We start from the raw sequence: 18,649 nt of genomic DNA, 5'->3' as shown, positions 1-18,649 counted from the left end.
AATTATAATAAGGAAGCCCAGATACTGTAACATAAGTATAACCGATTTCTGTAGTCATTCTAAAGGTACTTTCCAAAAGGCAACTGGACTTACTTTCTTTTTTCCCCTTGAAGACATTTCACAAGAAGAAATAGTACCAAGAATGAATGCTAATATTCAAATACAGATTGAATAAAAAAAATATTGAAGTGCTTTGGTCTTATAGAGCAGGAATTATGAATGAATTGTAAAAGAAATGTATGAAGATAAAGTAGGTTGAGAGAAAGAAGAAAAGGAAGAAAGTCACAGTTGGGTGAATTATTGAAAGGTTCGAAAAGAGAAAAGAGAAAAGCATAAAGAAAACAACATTGTATAAAATATAATGATGTGGTAGAAATAAGGATAATTTCTAAAAACAGAAAAAACTACACAGGAAGAAAATACTGTTGGCATAGTTTTTAATGCTTGTTTTTATTTTCTAATCTCATTATCGTATTGTCTTTGTCTTATTCTTTTCTTGACTCTATATAAGGTGTTTTACCCCCCCAAAGAAAACAGCATAAGAAGTCCTCTCTGCAACAAAGTCACAGAGTTGTGCCTCTATTGGTTTACAGTTTTATCAACTGCAGACAGAAACATTAAGGAATCCACACAAGGTGGCAAAAAAAATTGTCTCAGATGAAGTAAAAGAGGTTACTACAATGTAACTCCTGGTAGTATCTTCCTAAAACTCAGCGGGCAGGCTTCACCATAGTTTTGACCAAACTATCACGCACTGCAGCCTACTAAATTATAAACCATCATTAATTTCAATTCAAACCACACCTGTGCAGCCACGTGAATTTTTGAATTAAGAAGAGCAAGTTTTCTGAGGAAAACTGGAAGTAAGGCTAATGCAGAACTTTCTAGCATCTCCCTTCAATAACTTAAGAGAGATTTCTAGAACAGTGTTTCCCAACCTTAGCCACTTGAAGATATCTGGACTTCAACTCCCAGAATTCCCTAGCCAGCATTCTGGAAGTTGAAGTCCAAATATCTTCAAATGGCCAAGGTTGGGAAACACTGTTCTAGAGGACAGTTGCGGTTCTCGTTGCCCCCCCCCTCAAGTAGAGCAGCTAGAACAGCCCCCCCCCAAACTTGGCAATATTAAGACATGTGAACTTCAACTCCTATGCTGGCTGGAGAATTCTGGGAGTTGAAGTCCACAAGCCTTAAAGTTCCCAAGTTTGAAGACCTCTGAGTGCTAGATTAATATTGCCATGCAATCCTTTGTGGAGGGCATCACGTTGGGGAAAGGCTTCTTCAGGAACTTGGGCACAGCCTGCCTCCCGGTCTCTTTTTGCAGCCTTGCTAAAAACGCACCGAGCGGTTGCAATTTACACCCGCGTTTAAACCAGGTCAATACCGTCTTAGCCCTTGCACGCATCCCAGTCGGTTCCGTTTTGGGTTTTTGGTCACAAATTAACTCCCTTGCCTCTACTCACCCCGCCCACCCGCGCGGAGAAGCCCACCCGCGAGGAAAAGCCTCCGACAAGGCTTACTTACCTCCCAGGCGTGGGCCAGTGCGGGGGCCCAGACGAAGGGCAGGACCGCTAGCAGCAGCGGCAGCGGCAGCATTGGGCGCCCAGAGAGGAAGAGGCACCCGCGGGCTCCCTTTTCTCCCCCAGAGGCTTTTCCAGCTGTGCGAGCTGCCTCTGCGGCAACAGGCTTCCCCCGCAGACGAGGGGTGACCTCAAAGCCTTGGCATGCAGGATGCCCGGCGACGCCAGCTGTAACAGCCGCTGCCTTGCCACCGGCCGGGTTGAAGGGAAAAGCCGAGCGGCGAGTATCCGTGCCTGAGCCGACACGGAAACGCTTCTCTGTGGTGGTTTTGTGTTTGTGTGTAAACGGGGAGGGGGAGTACTCGCGGCTCCCTGGGTGTATATACGCCTCTCTGTGTGCGCGCGCGCAGGCGCGCTCCCGTCAGTTGAGAAAGAAAGGACAGCGGCGGCGTTGCTCGGTGTGGGCGTGCCCGCGCCTTTCTTTGGGTGTGAGCGTCTCTCAGAGAGGCTCCCGGTCGCTCGGAGCCGGTGTATAAAAAGAACCAGGCGGTGGAAAGCGGAGTAGGATTTCGGGGCAGGGAGGGAGGGAGGATGGTGGGAAGCTCGGGGCTTCTTTTGACGCCGAATGCCGGAGCGACGCGTTTTAACCCCCCCTCCTCGAGGGAGTCGTCGGTGTGGCGCCTGAGGAAAATGTGCTCCTTTTTTTCTTTCTTTCTTTTAATTCTTTTTCTCGCTCCCTCCCCAGGAACTGAACCTTGACTGGCTGCCGGACGTTCTGCTCTTCTCCTGGAAACGCCGAGCTGAGTTTCAAGGAGAGCCGAACCTAAGCTTGAAACCTATAATAGAAAATAGCAATAGCGTTTAGACTTATATGCCGCTTTACAGCCCTCTCTGCATTTTACAAAGAATGACATTAAAGGGGTCCAAAGACGGGCTACAAAAATGGTGGAAGGTCTTAAGCATAAAACCTATCAGGAAAGACTTAATGAACTCAATCTGTATAGTCTAGAGGACAGAAGGGAAAGGGGGGACATGATCGAAACATTTAAATATGTTAAAGGGTTAAATAAGGTTCCAGGAGGGAAGTGTTTTTAATAGGAAAATGAACACAAGAACAAGGGGGCAAAGTCTGAAGTTAGTTGGGGGAAAGATTAGAAGTAATGTGAGAAAACATTATTTTACTGAAAGTAGTAGATGCTTGGAACAAACGTCCAGCAGACATGGTCAGTAAATCCACAGTAACTGAATTTAAACATGCCTGGGATAAACATATATCCATCCTAAGATAAAATACAGGAAATAGTATAAGGGCAGACTAGATGGACCGTGAGGTCTTTTCCTGCCGTCAATCTTCTATGTTTCTATGAGCATATTGCCGCAACAATCTGGGCCTCATTTTACCCATGTTGGAAGGATGGAATGCTGACTCAACCTACTGAGATTTGATCTCCCAAACTGCTGGCAGCAGGTGATCAGCAGAAGTAGCTTGCAATACTGCACTGTAACCACTGCACCACCGAGGACATCCTATCTCAAAGCCTAAGCGGAAAGTAAATGCAGTGCGTGTACTTTTTTTTTTACACCCACCCCGCTTATCCAGTGGAGAATTTCAGGACAACTTGCAGCCGCTGGTAATTTTCTGGACTTATTAATTATTAGGTCACTTGAAGGCTTTCCAGCCTGTTTTCACTGTCAGGTCAACGTGCTCTGGCAAGCTTTGTTCCCTTCAAACAAGTTGTGTTTGAACAGATTAACAGAGTTGGAAGGGATCTTGCCGGTCAGCTAGTCCAGGGATGGCGAACCTGTTTTTCCTTGGGTGCCAAAAGAGTGCGCGCACACAATATTGAGCATGTGTGTGTGCCCATATCCATAATTCAATGCCTGGGGAGGGCAAAAACAGCTTCCTCCACCCACCCGGAGGCCCTCTGGAGACTGAACATGGCCTATTTCCCAACTTCTGGTAGGCCCAGTAGGCTCATGGCTCACCCTCCCCAGGCTCCAATTGTTTTCCTGGAGCTGGGGGAGGGTAAAAACGCCCTCCCCACCCCCCTGGAGGCTCTTTAGAAGCCAAAAACACCCTTCCAGAACATATGTGAGCTAAAAATCAGCTGTCTTACACACACATACACGTTGGAGCTGAGCTATGGCAACAGCTCGTGTGCCAGCAGATATGGTTCCATGTGCCACCTATGCCACAGGTTCGCCATCACTGATCTAGTCCAATCCTCTGTCCAAGGAGAAGACTCTGCCTCTACCTAGAATTGAACTCACAGCCTCCTGATTGTGAGGCAAGAGCTCCACCTCTCTTACCTTTAGTTTCATAAGCTGAGAATTTTTTCAAAAAAACAAACACAACATCTTAAAGACAAACAGTATAGCAGAAGCTTTGGGAAAATGGAAGCATTGCTGAGACATTGCATCCACATAGTATAAATGTATAATGTATAAACACATATAAACAATGTAAACACAATGTATAAACTTAGAGACTAAGTTTGGAATCATGCACACTCATAATCCGCTTTCACAACTTGTTTGCTTGAGGTAATGTCTGAAAGCACGCACATGTACACCACAAACGCTCACTCTCTATAAAAGGAGATTTTCAAGTTGACATATTCTGGGTTTCAACACCTGAGTTAGCCAGTTGTAGTAGCCATCTCTTCTCTCACTATAGTTACAAACAGCATGGATTAAATTCATAGAAGCTCAAAGTGCTCCGTTAATCTCTGGAAAGCAGACTCAAACTCAACCCTGATAAGACGGAGTGGCTGTGGGTTTTGCCTCCCAAGGACAATTCCATCTGTCCGTCCATTACCCTGGGGGGGGGGGAACATTGACCCCCTCAGAGAGGGTCCGCAACTTGGGCATCAACCTCGATCCACAGCTCCCATTGGAGAAACATCTTTCAGCTGGGACGAGGGGGGCGTTTGCCCAGGTTCGCCTGATGCACCAGTTGCGGCCCTATTTGGACCGGGGTCATTGCTCACAGTCACTCATGCCCTCATCACCTCGAGGCTTGACTACTGTAACACTCTCTACATGGGGCTACCTTTGAAAAGTGTTCAAAACTTCAAATCGTGCAGAATGCAGCTGCGAGAGCAATTATGGGCTTCTCCAAGTATGCCCATATCACTCCAACACTCCGCAGTCTGCATTGGCTGCCGATCAGTTTCCGGTCACAATTCAAAGTGTTGGTTATGACCTATAAAGCCCTTCATGGCACCGGACCAGAATATCTTCGGGACCGCCTCCTGCCGCACGAATCCCAGCGACCGGTTAGGTCCCACAGAGTCAGTCTTATCCGGGTCCCGTCAACTAAACAATGTCGTCTGGCGGGACCCAGGGGAAGAACCTCCTCTGTGGTGGCCCCGACCCTCTGGAACCAGCTCCCTCAGGAGATCAGAATTGCCCCCACCCTCCTTGCCTTTCGTAAGCTCCTTAAAACCCACCTCTGTCATCAGGCTTGGGGGAACTGAACTACCCTTTCCCCCCTAGGCCTATACAATTTATGCATGGTATGTTTGTGTGTTTGTTTGGTTTTAATAAGGGTTTTTAAAATTATTTTAAACATTAGATTTGTTACATGCTGTTTATTACTGTTGTTAGCTGCCCCGAGTCTACGGAGAGGGGTGGCATACAAATCAAATCAAATCAAATCAAATCAAATCAAATCAAATCAAATCAAATCAAATCAAATCAAATCAAATCAAATTAATTAATTAATTAATTAATTAATTAATTAATTGGGGAACCCCAGAAACAAGTTGCTATTATAGGGAATTTTGTCAACTATCTGATACTGTCTATCCACTCCACCCTGCTGGCTTCCCAGTAGGAGAAAGTTAGCTGAACCAGTTAGACAGTGGAGAAGTAAATAGACCTGAAAGGGGAAGATCTTAGATAAAGACTGCTCACCTCAAGTAGATGTGCCTTCTTGGCTGACCAAATAAAGAGTCAGAATTAGAGAAACTCACAAGTTGAGACAAGAAGAAACATAGAAGAAAAGAGAAAAGTATAGATAACCCGTGGCTTACAAGAGTTCACTTAGTGACCACTGAAAGTTACAACGGTACTGAAAAAAGTGACTTATGACTGTTTTTCACACTTGCAACAGTTGCAGCATCCTTATGGCCACATGATTTACATTCAGATGCTTGACAATTTGACTCCCATTTATGATGGTTGCAGTCCTTTAAATTCCTTCTGTAACCTTCTGACAGAAAAAGTCAGTGGGGAAGCCAGATTCACTTAACAACTGGATTTCTAATTTAACAACTGCAGTGATTCACTTAACAAATGTGCCCAAAAAAAGGTCATAAAATGGGGCAAAATTCACTTCACAGATTTTTAATATAAACAATAATTTTTGGTTTCAATTGTGGTTGTAAGTTGAGGATTCCCTGAGGTTATTTTTATTTTATGTAGTTATTATTTTCTCCCACAAACCAGTAGAGAAAAGGAAATATAACATCTTTCCAGTCCTAGGCACTAATTCCAGATGATCTCAGGCAACTGATTTCATCTTTGCAAGGTATTTCTAGAGTGTTTGAAGGCACTCTGTTATACTTCTGATTCCGAGCATGGGAAGGTCTGCTGGCCACAGGTAGAGAACATGCCTGCAAGGAACCTGTGTGTTTCTCCATTCATGCCTGACTGAAATCTAATTCCTGTTTATAGTTTCCTGGGACAATGAGAGATTACCGGGCATGCATTATGCATTAGATATTATGCGAAAGAGTCTTCGGAGAGGGGCGGCATACAAATCTAATAAATTATTATTATTATTATTATTGTTGTTGTTATTATTATTATTATTTTGTGACATGAAAGAATCTGAGATGAAACATCTCATATAAATAATATTAAATAAACATTAATATTTATTTCAATTTGTATGTCACCCAACTCCCTAAGGACTCTGGGTGGCTCACAACCAAAACAAAAATACAAGACACACAGTATTAATAATAGAACATCTAAAAAAACAGTTTAAAAACAATTTAAACTGCTGAGACCTGCCTATCCGAACGTGGTCATGAATGATTCCCAATGTCCTATTTATTTATTTGTTTGTTTATTTATTTATTTATTTGTTTGTTTGTTTGTTTGTTTGTTTGTTTATTGGATTTGTATGCCGCCCCTCTCCAGAGACTCGGGGCGGCTAACAGCGACAATAAAACAGTGTACAATAGTAATTTGGTATTGATGATTAAAAATCTATTAATATAAAAACCAAACATACATACATACATACCATGCATAGAATTGTAAAGGCCTAGGGTGAAAGAGGATCTCAATTCCCCCATTCCTGGCTGCAGAGGTGGGTTTTAAGTTGTTTACAAAAGGCAAGGAGGGTGGGGGCAGTTCTAATCTCTGGGGGGAGTTGGTTCCAGAGGGCTGGGGCCGCCACAGAGAAGGCTCTTCCCCTGGGTCCCGCCAGGCGACATTGCTTAGTTGACGGGACCCGGAGAAGATCCACTCTGTGGGACCTAACTGGTCGCTGGGATTCGTGCAGCAGAAGGCGGTCCCTGAGGTAATCTGGTCCGGTGCCATGAAGGGCTTTATAGGTCATAACCAACACTTTGAATTGTGACCGGAAACTGATCCACTTATGTTGGAATAGGGCTTTAAAGTTTGATCAGACTAAGATTATATGACCTAAAACCATACTTTTTGCTTACTTTTATTTACAAGACATAATTACTTGCAAATTTTGAGATGTCCATTAAGTATGCTCAAGTTATGGAGAGTTTGTTCCAAACCACTGAATCCCCCCCCCCCAAATGATTGAATTATGGTTAATTTCCAGATGAACTTTTAAAAATCTGAATTGACAATCCAAAATCACTAGTTGATATTTCTGTGACCACATTTTCAGGAATTTCCTTCGTGTTACAGGCTGCAAACCAACAATAATAGTTCTTATCAGTCATTTGTATAAATGTATAAATCCAATCTATTAAAAACAAAACAATGGCTGGACTCATAACAAAGCAGCTTCACATTCTTTGTAATTTTCTTGATTAAAAAAAGAAGGTCCTGCCTCTTGCACACAGCTGCTCTTCTGATGTTATGCTAGTTCTCTGGGCTGACAACTTGCTTGAGCAATAATTACAGGTTTAGTGAGCTATTTTAAATCAGTAATGGCTTTTAGAAACATTCCACATTGAGTAGGAAGCAACAGCAGTCTCTGTAAATTACTGGTCTGCTTTCCATTATTTTGGTTATTTAATAAAGGAGGAACTGAAAAGCCAACCTTATTGATGCAAAAATGATGTTGAGATTCTGGAAAGAGTGCAGAGAAGAGCAACAAAGATGATTAGGGACCGGAAGCTAAAACACATGAAGAACAGTTACAGGAACTGGATATGTCTAGTTTAATGAAAAGAAGGACTAGGGGAGACATGATAGCAGTGTTCTAATATCTGGTTGCCACAAACAAGGGGGACTGAAACTATTCTCCAAAGCACCTGAGGGTGGAACAAGAAGCAATGGGTGGAAACTAAACAAGGAGAGAAGCAACTTAGAACTAATGAGAAATTTCCTGACAGTTAGAACAATTAATCCATGGAACAGCTTGCCTTCAGAAGTTGTGAAAGCTCCAACATTAAGTTTTTAAGAAAATGTTGGATAAATATTTGTCTGAAGTAGTGTAGGGTTTCCTGCCTAAGCAGGGCATTGAACTAGAAGACCTCCAAGGTCCCTTCCAATTCTGTTGTTGTTGTTATTATTATTTAGAAGTGCAAATGTTCCTCATGGAACTGTAGAAATTTCATTAAAACCATAGAGAGTTCTGTTGGAAGAGGCCAACATTCTATTAATTTTGCATTCTGTATCTATGATCCAACAGATTCTTCTGGAAACTAAGAACCTAATAGTGATAATATCTACAAGCCCATACATAGGCATTTCAGATACAATAAACATAAACATATTTCTCACATTGTATTTTGTTAAATTATGGAGTTCACATAAAAATTATATATAATTATAGTTATTAATTAGAGGGTAAAATAGCTTCTAGAAATGATAGTTGTAACTCAATTCCAGAAATTTGGTCTGATCTAGCAGAATTGATCATATACCAGTATGTTACATTTGAAGGCAATAAAAATAGTAAACTCTGCTAGATTAAAGTTTTTAAAACTTCATTTCTTGGTGATGATGATGGTTGAATAGCAAACTTTTTTAAAGCCAGCAAACTACCATATAGCTTGCAATAAATACATAATCATTTACATACTTTTTAAATTCATTGCAACTGAGGAACAATTGCAGAACAGCTGTCCTCTTTCACACTAATTACCAGAAAATAAAAGTATTATACAACCTCATTTGCTTTCCCAATTTTCCAATTTGACTGGCTATAACTTTATAATCATGTCACTAAAATGTCATCAGGAAATGCAGCCCATAATAATGCATTACAGCTGTGGGGGGATGGGGGAGAACCTGAAATAGAATTGCTGATGTCATTCTAGATGATTGGAAAGAGACTTAGTAGTTAAATATAAAAGCCACCAGAGCCCAAAAGGGAGTATGGTTGATAGCGTAAAAATATTTTCAACAGTCAAAGCTTGAATTACTTCTAATCTGTGATTATAAATTCTAAAAATTAATTGTCAGGTGCAAAATAGATGCCAATGGTTGAGAAAGAACTTTTAGACTCAGAACTGTGTTCAATTATATGGACTAACAGCACACCTGATAATAAAATAACTTCAAACATTTGCTGCATGTATTTACTTTATCTGAGCCTACAGCAAAACAGCTTCAATGGAAAACAAAAGGAATAGTCTCAAAAGAGAAGGGGAAGGTTTATAACAACTAAAATACCACTCTCTATATAATAGAGTATATACCTGTAATACCACTCTATATAATACCATTCTATAATGCCCACACCTAGAGTACTGCATTCAATTTTGGTCACCCCACTACAAAAAGGACATTGAAACTCTATAGAAAGTACAGAAAAGAGCAACTAATATGATAAAGGGATAGGAAACCAAGACATACGAAGAGAGGTTGCTGGAACTGGGCATGGATAGTTTAGCAAAAAGGAAGGCCAGAGGAGACATGATAGCAGTCTACAGATATTTGAGGGGTTGCCACAGAGAGGAGTGGGTCACACTATTTTCCAGGGCACCAGAGGGCCAGACCAGGAGCAACGGATGGAAACTGACCAAGGAGAGATTCAACTTGGAAATAAGGAAGTACTTTCTGATGGTGAGAGCGATCAACCAGAAAAGTTAGAAAAGTTCTTAAGTAGAGGCGTTCTTAAGTAGAGGTACCACTGTATCTTGAAAGGGTTAGAAACATAGAAACATAGAAGTCTGACGGCAGAAAAAGACCTCATGGTCCATCTAGTCTGCCCTTATACTATTTTCTGTATTTTATCTTAGGATGGATATATGTTTATCCCAGGCATGTTTAAATTCAGTTACTGTGGATTTATCTACCACGTCTGCTGGAAGTTTGTTCCAAGGATCGACTACTCTTTCAGTAAAATAATATTTTCTCATGTTGCTTTTGATCTTTCCCCCAACTAACTTCAGATTGTGTCCCCTTGTCCTTGTGTTCACTTTCCTATTAACAACACTTCCCTCCTGGACCTTATTTAACCCTTTAATATATTTAAATGTTTTGATCATGTCCCCCCTTTTCCTTCTGTCCTCCAGACTATACAGATTGAGTTCAGTAAGTCTTTCCTGATACATTTTATGCTTAAGACCTTCCACCATTCTTGTAGCCCGTCTTTGGACCCGTTCAATTTTGTCAATATCTTTTTGTAGGTGAGGTCTCCAGAACTGAACACAGTATTCCAAATGTTGTCTCACCAGCATTCTATATAGCAGGATCATAATCTCCCTCTTCCTGCTTGTTCTCATTATTTGGGTAGATATTATGCATCAATAGTAGACAGATATTTCATCTCTATTAGGCTACACACACACACACACACCACACACAATGATTATATCTATTTGAGTACATCTCAAAAGAATTCTCTTTGTGAAAAGAAGCTCAGTAGCAATTGACAAAGGACCTGGAGGCTGTGGCTAGCTTTGCGTTGGGTTCCCTCAACATTCAGGTGGCTTTTTTCTGCTGGATAATGGGAAAAAGTGAGGGGAGGGAAGGGAATGGGGTGGAGTTCCTTGCCAAAGCAGAAGAAGAGCCAGCTGGCTTCCGGATGGGAAGCTGTTTGGAAAGGCTGATTTCCAGAAGTCTGTGGTTGCAAAGAGCCCAGCTCAGGCTTTGCAATTTTCTTGGAACTGGAATTCCTGCCAACTTTAATCCCTCAACTAGGCAGATCTCAGTCAGCATAGTATATAATGAAATATCTTCTGTAGCAGAGCTGAGTAGAAGGAACCAACGGTGGTTTTTTAAAAAACTCACATCAGTAGCAAAAGTAAGGCTAAAGGAAAATGGAGGAGGTATTAACTAGTGTGTAGTTAGAATAAGAATTATTCTTCTCAGGGTTGTGTCCTTAAGAAAAAAGAGAATAACCTGTTGGGCTCGAAGATACTCCAGCCTACTTCCACGAACACAAAGCAAAATTGGATTCTGTGCAGATGATGTCAATTTTTTTTAAATTTTTCACTATGAGTATAATGTGTTGGAATTTCAATTTCCATAGCTGCCAGGAGGATGACAACACATGTGGAGGACGATGCTGCCCTAGAAAAAAATGAGTTGTACAGTGCATGGTTTTTGCAGCAATAAATATTATTCAAAGCTTTGAGTATGCACGCAGCAACTTATTTTTTGAAAAGTCAATTCAGTTACGTACAAGAAATATTCATGCCATGCCAAATTAATTACAAATAATTTTAAAACCACCAAAGTATCTTATATACTGTATGACAGAATCGTTTGAATGAAACAGTTTGGCATGCCAATTGAGCACTAAGACTTGGACTGCTTCCATTTTAATACTCATCATCTAAAGTAGCTTACCCAGATAGGATGGAATTTCATGAAATGGCCTCTGTTTAGCAAAAAAGTTTTTAAAAAAAAGAGTGGGGCTTCTGCAGATTGTCAGAAGAATAATTTTAAATTATAAAGAACTCGCCATTACATTTTTTAACTAAGGAAGGTGTGGAGGGAAATATTGCTACTCCCCTGACTGATTTGTTTAACCAATCCCTGTTAACAGGAGATGTTCCTGAGGATTGGAGAATGGACAGTGTTGTGCCTATCCACAAGAAGGGCAGTAGAGAAGAAGCTGGTAACTACAGGCCAGTTAGCTTGACATCAGTTATAGTTAAAATTAAGGAGACTCTTCTCAAAAAGAGGATAAATCAGCACCTTAAAAACAATAACTTATTGGACCCAATCAGCATGGCTTTACTGAAGGCAAATCATGTCAGACTAATCTCATTGATTTCTTTGACTATGTCACAAAGGTGTTGGATGAAGGTGGTGCCGTGGATATTGCCTATCTGGACTTCAGCAAAGCCTTTGATACGGTTCCACATAAAGAGCTGATAGATAAATTAGTGAAAATTGGACTTAATCCCTGGATAGTTCAGTGGATTTCAAGCTGGCTGAAGTGTAGACATCAGAGAGTTATTGTTAATGGTGAGTATTCTGAGCAGAGACAGGTTACAAGCGGTGTGCCACAAGGGTCTGTTCTGGGTCCTATTCTTTTTAATATGTTTGTGAGTGACATAGGGGAAGGTTTGGTAGGGAAGGTTTGCCTATTTGCCGATGACTCTAAAGTGTGCAATAGGGTTGATATTCCTGGAGGGGTCTGTAATATGGTAAATGATTTAGCTTTACTAGATAAATGGTCAAAGCAATGGAAACTGCAGTTTAATGTTTCCAAATGTAAAATAATGCACTTGGGGAAAAGGAATCCTCAATTTGGAATACTGTGTTCAGTTCTGGAGACCTCACCTACAAAAAGATATTGAAAAAATTGAATTGGTCCAAAGACGGGCTACAAGAATGGTGGAAGGTCTTAAGCATAAAACGTACCAGGAAAGACTTAATGAACTCAATCTGTATAGTCTGGAGGACAAAAGGAAAAGGGGGGACATGATCGAAACATTTAAATATGTTAAAGGGTTAAATAAGGTTCAGGAGGGAAGTGTTTTTAATAGGAAAGTGAACACAAGAACAAGGGGACACAATCTGAAGTTAGTTGGGGGAAAGATCAAAAGCAACGTGAGAAAATATTATTTTACTGAAAGAGTAGTAGATCCTTGGAACAAACTTCCAGCAGACGTGGTTGGTAAATCCACAGTAACTGAATTTAAACATGCCTGGGATAAACATATATCCATTGTAAGATAAAATACAGGAAATAGTATAAGGGCAGACTAGATGGACCATGAGGTCTTTTTCTGCCGTCAGTCTTCTATGTTTCTATGTTTCTTCTATATTGTCAGTGACTTGCAATGTGAGCAAATATTAAAATGACAGAAAGATTAATTGCAATATCTAGTGCCACAAAAAAAAAAAAGGAAAAAGCACCTTGCAAAAGAACATTAATATACTGGAATGACAACAAATGAGACTATGAAGTATACATATATTGTAGTATTTCAATATATTGGGGGGAGAGGGGGAACAGTTAAATAACATCCATGTAATGGCCATAAAAATACTAAAATCCATACTATGTGCAATTGTTTGACATCATCTGATGCTCTCATTTCACCCACATATTGCCATCTTTGAACTTGGTATGGAGACATTGTCAAAATGCTTGCTCTGTACCTGAGCTAAATATCCCTCTTGACCTTTGTTGACTTACCACACCTGCTAACTCATGTTAGTAAGTTGAATTCATAACCTATTCAAATCTCTTCACTTTATCCACTCATTAGAAAACATGAGAATACTAGCACCCTGAATTTGCAAGGATGCAAGATATAAAATGGCTGTGGAACATTTCCTGTGCAATTTCTGCAAGCATGTCTTGTCAATCTCTCCGATATAAGGAGAGCTCATCCAACCTGGAGCAGCAATACCTTAATTGCTTAAATTCCTTGTACAGAGCTGCTGCTTTAATCCCTGGAGATAGGATGACAAAACAATGGTGGAGCAATTAAAGAGCTGGAGAAGCCCAGCTCTTCTCCTTCTGCCCTCTATTGTTGACATCAGACAGAGTTGGACTCAAGAGATTCCTCCACCCAGTGGCTGGCTGGAACAAGGTTGCTGAGTCATCACATTTTCCATTAAGCAGTGAGAGCCACAGCTAGGATTAGGTTATGTGCACAGGGGTGGATTGGGAATGGGAGGTGAAGACATAGCATGAAGACATACTATAATTAAAAACAGAACAGCCTGAAGGCAGATTGGCAGAGGAATTGGAACCCTGTAATCTTTTTAGGGACCTGGAAATTTTCATTGCAGAAACTGTTGTGAGTTGTTTGATGGGGAGGAGCACTGTGCATGTGTGCTAGAACTGGAGAACATAAGGAGTGTGTTATTCACAATATGTTCCCACATTTTGTCACCTCTACATGTGCTAGATTCAGATTTCCTGACCAAAACGATCAAAAGAGAGCAAGGGAAGAGCAGCATGTAATAGAGAGCAAGGGAAATTAGTTCTACATTTTGAAATCCTCCAGAATGATTAGTGACCACATGCCAAGAAAATTAATGATGACTCAGAAAAGAAAATCTGCAAATTTGCTGAGATTCTTCCTCTTTAACATCAGAGATTTTGCACTAGTCCATTTTGCACTAGTCACCACTTTTGCCAACCTTTTGTCAGACTGACCACTCCTAATTTCTATCCCAAGGCAATAGCCAGCATTATACCAGTACAGAAAAGTTAGCAGATCTATTTAGCTTTTCTCAATCTTGTTTTATTTTTAGTGCCAGCATCTGCTCTATATACATGGAACTGGTTATACCAGTTTTCAGGAAGTTGGAGAATACCATATCAATCTATTATTGGCTGTGGTCTGTATTCTCAGCCCCATTGGAATCAAGTTTCTCTCCAAGACAAATGGCAGATACAAAACTACATGCGCAGGTTCAGCCATTACAATTCGAGTTTGGATTCTGCTAGCCTATAGAAAGTCCTTAGTCCATTTCCTGCCAAAGTCCACAGGACTGTATAACCCACCAATGGTGAAATGTTCTAAAACCAGCAAGTCGTTCTTCTCACAAGCTCTGCCTTCCCCCACTCACCCCCAATTATGCTGGCTGGGAATGATGGAGAGGAAGTTGCCACGTTGAAAAAATACATGCATTTTTTCCTTCTCTGTTTTATATTGGCTGACATATTTTAATATATTTTTAGCTTGTAGTTTTAATTAATTAGATTTGTTTGTACGCATTGTCTTATATTGCCACCTCGAGTCTTCAGAGAAGGGCGGCATACAAATCTAATTAACAATAACAATAACTGTTGTGGTTCAGCCTGAGGCAGATCAAAGACCAGCTGCGTCTCTGCTGGCTCCATGCCCGGAGGAGGCTGACAGCGAAGAGGAGGGGGCTGGGCAGTCGGACAGGGGAGAGTACAGTCAGGAATGTGACGAGGAAGAACAGCATGGGAGCCCCGGGGAGGGGCTCTCCCCAGCCAGTAGCTTGGAGTCTTTGGAGTCATTAGGTGACGAAGCACAAGCTGTCATTAACATGCGACAGAGACGTCTAGATCACAGGAAGGATCAATTGAAGAAATATTATCAGCATTGAATAAGGAACACCAGGGCTTGGGTGTGGTCCTCATTAGCAGGGAAGGGTTTATAAGGCAGGCAAACTCTTGAAGCCATGTGGAGTGTTATCAGTTTGGAGTTGCTGTAACCTGCATTGTTTCTCGGCGTCTCTGTTCCTGGCTTGTGGCCCAGCAGTCTTGAAGACCCATGGGAGGTGTATGTCTGGTACCTACAGCCTCGTCTTGGCAGCAAGAATCCTATATTGATGCATGGACAATTGCCTTCGTGTATATATTTGGAGTTCCAGTGTTTTCCTGCTTTGTAAGGACATTTTCTGTTAGCTTCGTTTCTCTTGAACATTATAAAACTGTATTTGAATTTTACCGGTGTGTCTGGCTTATCTTTTTGGGTTGGTCATAGCTTCTGTAGTGACCCAGACAGAACAATAACAATCCAAATATTACATTATCCCAGCAGAAAGTTGCACTTTTTTGTCCCTCTTTCTTTACGGAATAGCAATCTGTAGTTTTCCTTCACATTTGTTTCCATTTTTGAAAGCTGGAGCCTGAGAACTATGCTTCCGTTTTAAAATTCATTTTCCTGGACAAGTATCTCCCCCGTCTAAAGCTTTTCATGATAAGCAAATAAAGCTCATACCCATCCTCACAGATCACAGTTTTCAGGGTTTAGGTTCACCTGTATCAACCCTTTAGGCTAGACCAGCCATGGACACCAATGTGGACCTAAAGCTACTTTTATTAAAACAGCAATAGTAACAAAATCTTGCAAGCAAATCTGAAACAACTCCCCCACTCCTGTTAGCTACATTGGGAATTAAAAGGAGCCTGATTGAGGCATTTTTGTAAAACCACTTTATTGGCCTGAGCTCAAGCCATGTTTATCTGATGTGGCTGTGGTAGTGGATTTTTCCTCGGTCCTTGGAGGCCCTCCTCTATACACCCTACAACATGTCACATTTAACTATTGTTTATTCAGACATGTTGAGCCATAAATGTATAAACCACAATGGCTATATTTATTCAAAAATATCCCATATGCATTATAATACATGTGCAAAACAGGGAGGCATCAAAGGAATCCCAAATGCCAAATGTTTTTCCAGCAGCATTGCAAGCTAACTTCCAAACAAGGCTATTCTAGAAGGGAAAGTAATTTTCCAGTACAGTAAGGGAAGAAAGCAGGTATTCAATTCAATTCAATTCAATTCAATTTATTAGATTTGTATGCCGCCCCTCTCCGAAGACTCGGGGCAACTCACAACAACAATAAAAACAATATTCTAGCGAAAACAAATCTAATATTAAAAAGCACATAAAAACCCTATCATATTTAAAAAGCAAACAACACATAAATATTCAAACATAAATATTAAAAAGCCTGGTGGAATGGTCTCTCAACTCCCCCATGCCTGGCGGTATAGATGGGTCTTGAGTAATTTATGAAAGACAAGGAGGGTGCGGGGGGAGTTGATTCCAGAGGGCCGGGGCTGCCACAGAGAAGGCTCTTCCCCTGGGGCCTGCCAAACGAAATTGTTTAGTCGACGGGACCCAGAGAAGGCCAACTCTGTGGGACCTTATCGGTCGCTGGGATTCATGCGGAAGCAGGCAGTTCCGGAGGTACTCTGGTCCAATTCCATGTAGGGCTTTAAAGGTCATAACCAACACTTTGAATTGTGACCTGAAACTGATCGGCAGCCAATGCAGGCCACGGAGTGTTGCAGAGACATGGGCGAATCTAGGAAGCCCCACAATGGCTCTTGCGGCCGCATTCTGCACGATCTGAAGTTTCCGAACACTTTTCAAAGGTAGCCCCATGTAGAGAGCATTGCAGTAATCGAACCTCGAGGTGATGAGGGCATGAGTGACTGTGAGCAATGAGTCCCGGTCCAGGTATTATTTATTTATTTATTTATTCATTCATTCATTCATTCATTCATTCATTCATTCATTCATTCATTCATTCATTCATTCAACTTCTATGCTGCCCAATCCCGAAGGGACTCAGGGCTTACAAAATAGAATACAAATACAAAAGATACAAAGTAATAAGTGAAGTCGAATATAACATCTAACTCTAACCCAATAAAAACCCATTTATTATAAAAAGACATAAACATACACACACACACCATTCATACAGTTTGGCCATGAAGGGTGTACAATTCATGGCCTCTAGGCATGCCAGCAGAGCCGGGTCTTCATGGCCTTGTGGAAGATCAGTAGGGTGGGAGCAGTATGGATGTCGGGGGGGTAGTTGTTTCCATAGAGCCGGTGCAGCCACAGAGAAGGCCCTCCCCCATGGTCCCGCCAACCTGCATTGCTTAGTCGATGGGACCTGGAGGAGGCCAACTCTGTGTGTTCTTATCAGTCTCTGGGAGGTGTGTAGCAAGAGGCAGTAGTATAGTAGATAGTCTGGCCTTAATGTCACTCCCTACACCTATAGCAGAGGTTAAAGAGTTACACTTATGACTATAGTTCCCTCTAAGCTGAGCAGTGAGCAATCGCTCACTTAAAAATCATCATCAACTCAGAGTTTTCCAAACCTGCACAGAAGCCAAGAGGGAAAGAGTGAGAGGGAAGGAGAGAGAGAGGAAGAGAGAGAAACAGATAGAAAAAAGTGAGGAAGGAAAAGAAAAAGAAAAAGAATGGGAGTAAGGAAGAGAGAAAGAAAATCAAAATCTAGTTTGAAACTAGCTCAACTATTTAAGTGGCATTTTGATATTGATAGAGTTGCCCTATTATGAGCTCACTGTTATAGACACACAGTACAGTATTTTATTTTGAAATTCTCTGAGGCAAAACAGGGTGGGTTTTTTATTTGTTTGTTTGTTTGTTTGTTTATTTATTATTTCTGTGCCGCCCAGTCCCAAAGGGACTGCCGCTCAGACACTATACTTTTCCGCCCACCCCCCCCAAAAATTAGAGGGAACACTGCTTATGACAAACATGAATTCACTGTTTCCCTTTCCTCACCACGCAGCCCCAAACTGGAACAAATTTCCTCCTGGAAATTTCTGTTTTGGGAGCGTCTACCTGTTTTGTTCTTTATTCCAATATCCACTCCGCAAAATCTTTCCTGGCTGTACAGTGAACAAACAGTGCTGTTGGCCTCCCATCTCTCTTCTGCAGTTGCACAACATAGCTAACAAGTCCCAGCTGGCCATTTGGATAGCTTGCTTGGGCTTGTCCCAAACCTCTCTCCAAAAGAGAGGAAGCATTGGGGGAATCGAAAGCCTGCTTTTAAAAAAAAAGGTCTGCCCTATACTATCTCCTGCTGGCATGTATTTCTGTTTTGCTTCCCAGTCACATGTCTCTGGAGTGGAAAGCATCTTCTTTCACCTTCTGGCTTCATTCTGCCTTTGTCTCAACACCTCAGTTTCCATTCAAAGCCTGCTTTCTATCCTTGCCAGTCTTGTCTCTTGCCAAACCTTAGACTAGACTTTGCCAAACCAAAGTCAAGCAAAATAATACTACATTTACAATATGA

The 18,649-nt window shown here is 41.4% G+C and overlaps 1 protein-coding gene across 4 annotated transcripts in view; it reads right to left on the bottom strand.

The window, feature by feature from the left end:
• Nucleotides 1-1,910, bottom strand: part of LOC139164096 (receptor-type tyrosine-protein phosphatase V-like) — an 80,618-nt gene extending 78,708 nt beyond the window's left edge. For 2 of the 4 annotated variants that reach the window (XM_070745766.1, XM_070745767.1), the window contains exon 1: nucleotides 1,525-1,689. In XM_070745766.1, coding sequence (XP_070601867.1) covers nucleotides 1,525-1,596 — 72 coding nt within the window. In that variant the 5' untranslated portion in view covers nucleotides 1,597-1,689. Of the gene's footprint in view, nucleotides 1-1,524 lie in introns of all 4 variants that reach the window. The other 2 variants (XM_070745765.1, XM_070745768.1) reach the window with 2 other exon arrangements.
• Nucleotides 1,911-18,649: the final 16,739 nt, after the last annotated feature.

The sequence above is a fragment of the Erythrolamprus reginae genome, chromosome 3 (genome assembly GCF_031021105.1).
Source record: "Erythrolamprus reginae isolate rEryReg1 chromosome 3, rEryReg1.hap1, whole genome shotgun sequence".
NCBI classification, from domain to species: Eukaryota; Metazoa; Chordata; class Lepidosauria; order Squamata; family Dipsadidae; genus Erythrolamprus; species Erythrolamprus reginae.
This window is presented reverse-complemented; position numbering and strand designations above follow the sequence as displayed.